We start from the raw sequence: 10,013 nt of genomic DNA, 5'->3' as shown, positions 1-10,013 counted from the left end.
CCAAATGTGTGCTAACAATTTTGAAGACATTTTTATTTTTATTTTATCAACAAATTTAAAATTAGCTTATTATCAAAGATTTACTTAAGTCCTGTGAACTAAAAAAATTTTAGTTATTATATTTTTTAACAAAATATTAGATTTGAGCACTTAATTTTTCCTTTTAAGTCAAATAATTAGGGTTCTTTAATATATTTTGGTAGAAAATAATCTTAAGTCAAATAATTAGAGCTCTTTTATATATTCTGGTAGAAAATGATCATATGCATATAGAAATAAAAAACCCATAAAAACATACAAACAAAAACAAAGACCATATAGTTTTTTGTTTGGGTTTGTTTTGTTTTTGAGACTGGGTCTTGCTCTATTGCCCAGGCTGCAGTGCAGTGGTACAAACACAGTTCACTCTAGCCTTGACATTCTGGGCTCAAATGATCCTCTTGCCTTAGTCTCCCATGTAGCTGGGACCACCACACCCAGCTATCTTTTTTTTTTTGTAGAGACGAGATCTCACTGTGTTGCCCAGGCTGGCACATAGTTTTTATTAAAAGTTTATTCTTGAGTAAAGCATAGTAACCTAAATTTGCTGGTTTATAAGAAGACAATTGGATTCAAACCATATTTCTGACAACATAAGGCTAAACTTTAAGTGTCTTTTTTTTTTGAGACAGAATCTCACTCTGTCGCTCAGGCTGGAGTGCAATAGCACGATCTCAGCTCACTGCAACCTCTGCCTGCTGGGCTCAAACTATCCTCCCACCTCAGGACCCTAGGTAGCTGGGACTACAGGTACTTGCCACCAAGCCTGGCTAATTTTTTTTTTTTTTTTTGTAGAGACAGGGCCATGTTGCCCCAGGCTGCTCTTGAACTTCTGACCTCAAGCAATCCACCTGCCTCGGCTTCCCAAAGTGCTAGGATTACAGGCACGAGCCACTGTGCCTGGCCTTTGTTTCTTTAATAAGTAATCTTAAAAAGGCTGGGAAACAAATTTTGGGTAAAGCAGTTTGAGTCATTACCAATATACTGGATTGGACAAAAAAGGGGCTGTGAAAAATATGACAATTATGTGAGGAGCCCCAAAAGATAAGAGTTATTATTTTTATATTTATTTATTTTTGAGACAGGGTCTTGCAACAGAAAAAAATCTGTTGCCAGGGCTGGAGAGCAATGGTGTGATCACTGCTCACAGCAGCCTCGACCTTCTGGGCTCAAGTGATCCTCCCACCTCAGCAACTCAGCCTCTCAAGTAGCCAGGACTACAGGCCCGTGCTACCACGCCCAGCTTTTTTTTTTTTTTTTTTTTGAGACGGAGTCTAGCTCTGTTGCCCAGGCTGGAGTGCAGTGGTGCGATCTCAGCTCACTGCAACCTCCACCTCCTGGGTTCAAGCAATTCTCTTGCCTCAGCCTCCCAAGTAGCTGGGATTTTTTGTTTTGTTTTGTTTTGTTTTTTAAGTAGTAGAGATAAAGTCTTACTATGTTGTCCAGGCTGGTTTCAAACTCCTGAGCTCCAGCGATCTTCCCGCCTCAGACTCCCAAAGTGCTGGGATTACAGGTGTGAGTCACCACACCCTGCAAGAGCTATTCTAACAAGCTTTATACAATATTTTCTTGGTTTCTATTACTTATTCTTGAGACTAAGAGTGCTGCCTTTCCTTCTAGTATAGGGAAGGTGTCTTTTACATGGAAATTCCATCTTTTGCCTTTAAGAAACAGCATTAAGGCCAGAATAACTATAGAAATACTATGAAAACTAAAGTTTTGGCTGGTTCAGTGGCTCATGCCTGTAATCTCAGCACTTTGAGTTTGAGGCAGGTGGATCATCTGAGGCCAGAAGTTCAAGACCAGCCTGGCCAACACAGAGAAACCCTGTGTCTACTAAAAATACAAAAATTAGCCAGGTGTGGTGGTGCATGCCTGTAATCCCGACTACTTGAGAGGCTGAGACACGAGAATTGCTTGAATCTGGGAGGTGGAGGTTGCGGTGAGCCGAATTGCACCACTGCATTTCAGCTTACACGATGGAGAGAGACTCCTCCGTCTCAAAAAAAAACCCTACAGTTTTAATAGTAACTATTAAGAATAGATTTTCTTTTTTAAATTTTTTTTGAGATGGAGTCTCACACTGTTGCCCTGGCTGGTGTGCAGTGGCGTGATCTCGGCTCACTGCAACCTCCGCCTCCCGGGTTTAAGCGATTCTCCTGCCTCAGCCTCCCAAATAGCTAGGATTACAGGGGCCCACCATCACACCTGGCTAATTTTTTGTATCTTTAGTAGAGACAGGGTTTCACTATGCTGGCTAGGCTGTTCTCGAACTCCTGACTTCGTGATCTGCCTGCCTTGGCCTCCGAAAGTGCTGGCATTACAGGCGTGAGCCACTGTGCCCGGCCAAGAATAGATTCTTATTAATCAGTATGCCAGAATAGTTGAGGAGTTTTGGAAAAAGAGAGTTTAGCATAGAGAAGGATAAAGGGGAGGAGGAGGAGGAAGGGGATGGAAAGGTTTTGGGGAAGAATGAGTCCCAGGTAGCTTTGTGACAGTACTTTGCAGTGAGGCAATCTTTGAGTCTTGAATGTGAGTCTTTGAGCCTCAAGATACCAATTGAGATATCTGTCCTATTTGGACTGTATGATTTCATAGATGTGGCCCTTTACTTTAAAGAAAAACAGACTTTTTAAATGATCCCTATAATGTTTGAACACGTCAGCTGGAGTCTCAGAAGGGGGAATTATTTTGGCATGCCTTTGAACTTTGAGAGCCCATTTGTAAATAAATTTAGCTGACTTGGTTTAATGACAAATACACAAAAACTTATATATATATATATATATATATATATATATATATATATATATATATGAGATGGGGTCTCACTATGCTGCCCAGCTGGTCTTGAACTCCTGGGCTCAAATGATCGGCCTGCCTCAGCCTCCTAAAGTGCTGGGATTACGGGCATGAGCCATGGCGCCTGGCCACAAAAACCAATTTAAAATCCAAGTGTGCAAATGAATCAGAAAATAAAGTATGTACTCCCCAAGAGGAATAATAAGCCTTCTTTAACAAAAGAGAGAAAAAAATCCCTTTTAAACAGGAGTCCTCATAACCAGGAAGAAAAACGTATTCATCTTAACCAAGTCTATAGCAAGGAGGGAGAAAGTTCCCCTAAACAGAAGATCTCATAACTGGTAGCGGGGAAGGATGCCTCCCAACCAATTCCCAAATAAAACTGAACTAAACCAAAAGAAAAAATATGAGTTCAAGCCAACAGAGACTCACCATGGGGAAAAGAGGGGGCTCGTAGAAGTTTGGGGGCTCAAGAGGCCTGAATGTGGGTACTTCATGCCACATTCCAGGTGCTAATTTTCCAAGGTGAGCCTGCTTTGGATCCCACTTCTGACTTCAAGTATGTAGAAATCAAAATAAAATACAGAGATGAATCTCTAAACATCTTATTTGGGAATCACAGAATTGGAATTTGGGATATATATATATATATGCACATACAGGTGGTCTTTGGTATGCTCAAAGAACAAAAAGGTTGGTAGTTTATTAGAAGGAGAAATGTTATGTTTTGTTTTAAAAGAAAGCTCACTGCTACTGGAGAAGCTTTGGGGAGCTGGCAAACTCTGATTGCTGAAGACAGCAGTAGGTAACACTAGTCTATGAGTCACAGTAGGTCATTTCAGCAGCTACTAGGTAAAACTATTCTTATGGTTACACCAGGCTGTTTTAGCAGCTGGGCTTGCAGAAAATTTAATTTTTGGAGCTGGTGCTATGTGCCCTGAGTGATTTTTCCCCCCACTCCTGGACTCTGAGTTAGTTGGGTATGACAAGAATGTCCTAATTTGTATAATCAACTATTACAAGTACTAATTATTATTATTATTTTTTGAAACAGGGTCTCCCTCTGTTACCCAGGCTGGAGTGCAATGGCACCATCTTGGCTCACTGCAACCTCTGCCTCTCGGGTTCAAGCAATCCTCCTGCCTCAGCCTCCTGAGTAGCTGGGACTACAGGCGTGCACCACTATGTCCAGCTAATTTTTTGTATTTTTAGTACAGATGGGGTTTCACCATGTTGGCCAGACTGGTCTTGAACTCCTGACCTCAGGTGACCCACTTGCCTAAGCCTCCCAAAGTGCTGGGATTGCAGGTGTGAGTCACCACACCGGACCACAAGTACTAATATTTGTCTTTAATAATAGTTAAAACTGATCATATGAATTTATATAGTGAAAGCAGTGAGATTTCACAAGAAAATATTAATAAATCTCCTAAAACCCTTAAAGATGTGTTATGCAAATCTGACTGCTATTGTACTCATTATTCTCTTTGAGATTTCTGGAAATTAAGCCCACAAATAAATATAATCAAATACTGAAACATATCAGACAAAATCATTTACAGGGCATCTGTGTAACCCATGGAAACAAGAAGCAGTTGATATTACAAAATGGGTGAGTGAACAGATACACAGAGAAACATATGCCTTTAGCGTTTTTCCCAAAATATATTTTGTTGACCTTAATTAACAGACAAATGACCCATGAAATTCTAATTTTATTGTTTAAAACGGAGGATCCAATTTGTTAAAACTTGTTCAAGGAAGGCTCTACTAAACTTGAAGAAAAATAGAGTACTTCTGAAAATTTATATACATTTGATAAAATGTATACTAAGCCTCAAAATAAATGTACCTGGATTTTAAATTATTACGGTAAGAAACAGACATCATTCAATCTGAACAAAAACTCTGAGGTTTTCAAAAGTTTGCCTATGAGCACTAGCTTACCTGATTTTATTTATTTATTTATTTATTTATTTATTTGAGACATGGTCTCACTCTGTTACTCAGGCTGGAGTGCAGTGTCACAATCTTGGCTAACTGCAACCTCCACCTCCTGGGTTGAAGTGATCCTCCTACTTCAGCCTCTGGAGTAGCTGAGACCACAGGCACACACCACCATGCCCGGCTATTTTTTTTTTTGTATTTTCATTAGAGATGGGGTCTTGCTATGTTGCCCAGGTTGGTCTTGAATTCCTGAGCTCAAGCAATCTGCCCGCCTCAGCCTCCCAAAGTGCTGGGATTATAGGCATGAGCCACTGCACCCAGCCTCCTTGATATGTTTATTTTACTCAGGTAAACTTTTATAAAACAGATGAAGCCCGAATGTTTTAATAACAACAACAACAACAAAAAGATGCCAGAAAAATTTTAAACATTTTCACTATTTGAATAGATAAAACATTCTGAAATTTTGAATATCAAAAAGTTTAAATATGAATACAATGAAGTTCTATTTCTTATGCTTTCCATCTACTGTGTTCTCATACCTCATGTTACTTTGTCCTAGTTTAATGCATATACAATTTAATACAATATTCTGTACCATATTTCTGTGTTTTTCACTTAACAAAAAAATCTTGGAGATCTTAATGTTAAAACAAAGAACTTTCTGTTTTTTTTGATTAACAGCTGCACAATGTTCAAACATATGGCTCTATCATAATTTAACTAGTATCCTGTTGATAGATACTTAGCTTGTTTCCAATCTTTTGCTATTCTCAACAATAAGAAACACCTTGTTATTTCTTATGTGTGGAAACATCTGTGGCATAAATCCCTGGAAATGAAATTCAAGGCTCCGAGTATATATGCATTTGTAATTTTAATACATACTGCCAAATTCCTGTTTCTTTATAGCCCAGCCAAAGTAGTGATGCCAGATATAATTTTGTTTTTTCATTTAAAAATATATAATGAAAAGTAGGTTACTTATTAAAGAACTAGGAAGAAAGTAGGACAAGTTTATGCAAAGTACAGACTACATTTTCACCTAAAAATACATTTAACAGGAATCTATTGTGCATCTACCGTATGCCAAGTGCTTTTAGGCACTTGGGATATACACACAAACAAATCAGACTCAAATCTCTGCCTGTGTGTGGAGCTTATATTTCAGTTCTACATTTTGGAACTCTCTGCTACTTCATAAGAAGCCAGTTAAATGTCAAAATCCTGAAAATGATCTGTTGAAATCCTGAGCACAGGCGCCAGACATATGCTACAAGTGTTATTTAAAAACTAACTAGAGGCAGTGTTACATATGATCATAGCTCTCCATCAGGTTCTTTTAAAACAACACACTAGCGAGAAAGCTCTTTTTATCCGACTCCATCTGCTGTTGGTGGTGATCAGCATACTGTGGGCATTGTGGTATCATCCGAGATTAGGCTGTGAAATAGGAAGTGGGGTTACAGGCAGATCCGCAAGTGTATGCAAACTGTTGAGTTCTATCTTGCTAAAACCAAGGGTGCCCAATTCAGGTTTGGAGAGTAGGGAAAGTAAGGTTATCAGCGCATTCCTGTCAGGGTCGTTTTCTTTTTTGCACTGCTCTTGTTTTGGTTTTATAAGGAGAACACAAGCAGAGTCTATGGAAAATAGTTGCCGAAGCATACAGGAAATACTCCTTATACTGAACAAATGCAAGAAAACATAACGGGTTAGAAACCGAGGGAGACAAAAAGGCAGTGGGTGCCAAGGACTGTGAAAAGCAAATGCAACGATAGAGACAGCACAGTCTCAGGCTTATTTTTCAAAAATTCTCATTGTAAGCCTCTTTCCTTTCTAAATGGAGACTATCTTAACACTTTAGCTCGCATTAGACTTAATTTAATAAGAAGGTTGTAAACCACAGCTGTTAAAGTCTTGCCACTGCCCTACCGGATTCTTCGCATCCTGTAAGGCACAATTCGGAGTTCAGCTGGTTGATAAGGAAGCCAGGCATTGTGGCATCTTCAAGTACGAAGTGAAGCACAGGAAAAAGCCAACTCCGGAGAGTAGCTCTTCATTGCTTGAATCATACATATGCTGTTTTTTTCCCCCCTCTCCTTTCTGGTCTCTATTATTAACAAATATTTCATCCTGGCACAACAGGCACAATCATCAACTGGTTAAGGAATGAGTAGTTACTGAAGTCCCAACGCCTCTCAGTTATTTTTCTCACACTCATTGTATTCTAGACCTAGAAGCCAGCTCTCATTTGAAAGCTGAGGTTCAGAAGGGTGAAGTGCCAATAAATGGCAGAAGCCAGGTCTCTTTCCTGATTCCCATTCCAGCTGAGCTCCTCCTGCCACTGGATCACCATCAAAGACCTGCCAAAGCTGTTACTTCCGGGTTGGGTGCTGCCACAGTGCAAACGGGGATGACTTTGGACAATGACCCTGTGGCCCCCGCAGGGCTCGCACCCTCAGGCCCGTGGAAGGCTAAATGCTGACGGACTGGTTCTGCCCTGGAGCGGCTCTCCGCGTCCCAGGGGTCTCCTCAGTCCCGAGTGTGCACAGCGGGTCCTGCCACGTACCCTGACGACCCCAGCAATGGACTCAGTGCCCCGGGTCCCTTTCCGTCTCCCTCAGGCGGCGTGCAGCACTTTTTCGGGTGTCCCAGTGGAATTTCCGGGCCCGTGAACGACTGACCCACGCCCGGCCGCAGCTCCAGGGGCCGACGAAGGGAGCGCTAGGGCCCACGGCAGGGCCGTCTTTGCCCGGGCTCCATTCCTGCCATCCTGGCGCTATGTCCGCCCTTCCCTGGTTTTCCCTACGAGCGTTTTTTTAACGCTTCCCACTCCTTGTTTACAAAGTGCTGAGCCCCCTTGACCGCTGGCTCCCGCGCCGGCCCGAGTTCCCACACCGTACGCTGGCTGCCCCCTATTCGGATCCCCGCCGGGCGCCGCACCCCCAAGCCACCCCAGACCTTCCCGGAGACCCGCGCCCGCCCAGCTCGCCCAGGCCATCACGTGAGCCGCCCGCCCCGCCCCCGCGCGTCACGTGAGCCCCGCCCCCGCGCCGGCGCGCTCCGACGTGCCCTGTAACTTACCCTCCCTCAGAGGCCAGCCTACGGGGACTGGCCGGCCGCGGCCGTAGCCGTGTGAACGCTCTTCGGGCTCGCGTCGTCGACCCGCAGCCGCGGGGCGGACTAAGAAGGGAGCCGCCTGCTGCGAGGCCGCCGGGCTCCCGGTGAGGTGCAGGGCGCGGGTCCTGGCGGACGGAGGGCAGGTTGGCGAGGCGCTGCACAAAGGCGCGCCGGGGCCGGGCTGTGCCCGCCGAGGGCGGTGGAGTCGGGGGGAGGCGTGTGCGGGAGGCGCGGCGGCGGCGGCGCCGCGGAGGTGCGCGCGAAGGGAGGTCGGGCGCGCAGCGAGGGGCTCTGGGCGCGGGGGTAGGCGCCGAGGGGGAGGGGGCCGGCGCAGCCTATTGGCTGACGTGGGCGAGAGGGTTTAAATGGCCCGAAGTTGTGGCTTCTCTGCCCCCTGGGTTTCCTGACTTCCTGTGCGAGGGCAGCGCCCGCCCGCCCCGCCCCCAGGGAGGAGAGTGTGAGGGTGCGCGGGTGTGTGTGTGAGTGCGGGAGAGTGCGCGCGTGTGTGCACAAGGCGGGTGTGTGCGTGTCTATGTGCAAAAGGCGGGTGTGTGCGCGCGCGTGTGTCTGCAAAAGGCGGGTGTGTGTGTGTGTGTGTGCGCAAAAGGCCGGCCCGGCCCCTCCCGCGCCCTGGGCCCACTCCCTAATCGCAGTGGGGCTCGCAGGCCTCCACCCACCCGGGGAGCCCACCCGGGGAGTCCACCTGGGGCGTCCCTCGAGGACTGTTGACCTTAAACCGGACACTTTCTTCTTTGCGGTCTTTCCCGGTGCCCTGCTCTGCTGGATGGACGTGCATTCGCTCCCCTCCAGCTTCTCTGGGCGGAATCTCCTCAAAGTCCTTGAATTGAAAAATCCTCTTTACCAGCGTGCAGCCCGCCTCCCATCTCCGGGGAGCTGGTTGTCTTCTCAGAACGGCTGTCCTTTACGCGTTGCTACCTTAAGTGACTGCAGACCCTTTGAGAAGAAATGGCCACACGGTCTTCGTTAGAGAAAAAGGCACGCCCTTCAGCTTTCGAGGCGTGTGATGTTTTCCTTTTGACTGCAGCTGCAGTTTTGTAAATGTATTTTCAAAGGCTAAAGCACGACGTTGAAAGTACACCTTTATCGAAAGTTTTAATGTCATCCCAAGTGGAGTGTTTGTTGTGGATAGAGGCTTTTAGCACTCTAATAACACGATTGGTTGTGGCTGGCTTTTGGGTTAATCATGACATTGAGAAGTAGATTTTGTCGACTATTTAGGCATGCGTTCCTAAAGGGAGGTCGTGGAGGAAGGAAGGCTCACTCGGGTTCTGATTCAGGTTCTGCCACCCGACTTCTAGAGGTTAGACCTTGGGAGACTCCTGGTGTTTCAATGGAAGTGTTAAAAATAAGTATCTAGCCCCTAGCCACGCCTCTTTCATACTTAAAAGTCGGGAACGATGGCCTAGATGTGTGTGTATTTGCCCATATCGCCTTTTCTTTATCTATAGGAGGGTGTTTTACAGAATCGGTCATCTTCCTCTACCTCCTCTGGTCTGAATAGGCATTTTGGCTCCTGGCACAGTATTTTTTTTTCTTTGTTTTAAAATTGCCTTGGAAACGTTTCAGAGCTAGGTTTTGAGAGCCCAAAGCAGGCAGTGAAAGCGTGACCCCCACCCATGCCACCTGACGAGCCAGACCGTCTGGGCACATATGTGCGACCCCTGGTTGCATGCGGCTCCACTGTTCTAAAAGTGTTTCTCTGTGGGGGAAAAAGAAACCCCAGAAGTGTAATATAATGTGTGTATGTATATTTATGCGCCAGTATTTGTTGATAGATTTCTGTTCGTACTTCATCAAGCTGGAGAAGACTGATGACTCATTGATTGTTAAGATAATGCCGTCTGTATAGTTAGTTATATATATATTAGTTGTTCATATATAATTATCAATACATTGCATCTCTTTCGGTTTTATATTTGCTAATACCAGTTGTTTCGAGGTGCAAATGAAAATAGATTAAGTGCTGTAGAAAAACAGCATGTTACTTGTAGTTAATCATTTGACTTTTCTTTAATTAGAATCTGCTCAGTGGTTTTTTAGTAGGCTGATAGAAAGTGAGCTTTACAAATTTTTAAGTACTCTAC

The 10,013-nt window shown here is 44.6% G+C and overlaps 2 protein-coding genes across 17 annotated transcripts in view; one reads left to right on the top strand and one right to left on the bottom strand.

The window, feature by feature from the left end:
• Positions 1 to 5,206: 5,206 nt before the first annotated feature.
• LOC129136270 (atherin-like) lies at positions 5,207 to 8,704 on the bottom strand. The gene is made up of 3 exons (XM_063780499.1): positions 8,612 to 8,704; positions 7,873 to 8,243; positions 5,207 to 6,231 (listed from the first exon to the last, which is right to left on the bottom strand). The coding sequence occupies exons 1-3, from the start codon at positions 8,702 to 8,704 to the stop codon at positions 6,192 to 6,194; spliced, it is 504 nt and encodes a 167-aa protein (XP_063636569.1). The 3' UTR covers positions 5,207 to 6,191.
• Positions 7,886 to 10,013, top strand: part of ARHGAP12 (Rho GTPase activating protein 12) — a 128,265-nt gene continuing 126,137 nt past the window's right edge. For 11 of the 16 annotated variants that reach the window (XM_054660958.2, XM_063781576.1, XM_016962937.3 and 8 more), the window contains exon 1: positions 7,886 to 8,012. The gene's annotated coding sequence lies outside the window, so the exon portion shown is untranslated. Of the gene's footprint in view, positions 8,018 to 10,013 lie in introns of all 16 variants that reach the window. The other 5 variants (XM_063781575.1, XM_063781574.1, XM_063781573.1 and 2 more) reach the window with 1 other exon arrangement.

Source organism: Pan troglodytes, chromosome 8, assembly GCF_028858775.2.
Source record: "Pan troglodytes isolate AG18354 chromosome 8, NHGRI_mPanTro3-v2.0_pri, whole genome shotgun sequence".
Lineage (NCBI taxonomy): Eukaryota > Metazoa > Chordata > Mammalia > Primates > Hominidae > Pan > Pan troglodytes.
The sequence above is the reverse complement of the archived record's forward strand: the minus strand, read 5'-3'. Positions and strand labels throughout refer to the sequence as shown.

Excerpts from the sequence above, each read along its gene's own strand:
- LOC129136270 (XM_063780499.1), bottom strand. The coding sequence starts at position 8,704 with ATGCACGTCCATCCAGCAGAGCAGGGCACCGGGAAAGACCGCAAAGAA. Across the intron at positions 8,244-8,611 it reads GTCCTCGAGGGACGCCCCAG|GCTGCGCCGGCCCCCTCCCC; the intron begins GTGGACTCCCCG and ends GTCAGCCAATAG. Across the intron at positions 6,232-7,872 it reads AGGCTGGCCTCTGAGGGAGG|CCTAATCTCGGATGATACCA; the intron begins GTAAGTTACAGG and ends CCTATTTCACAG.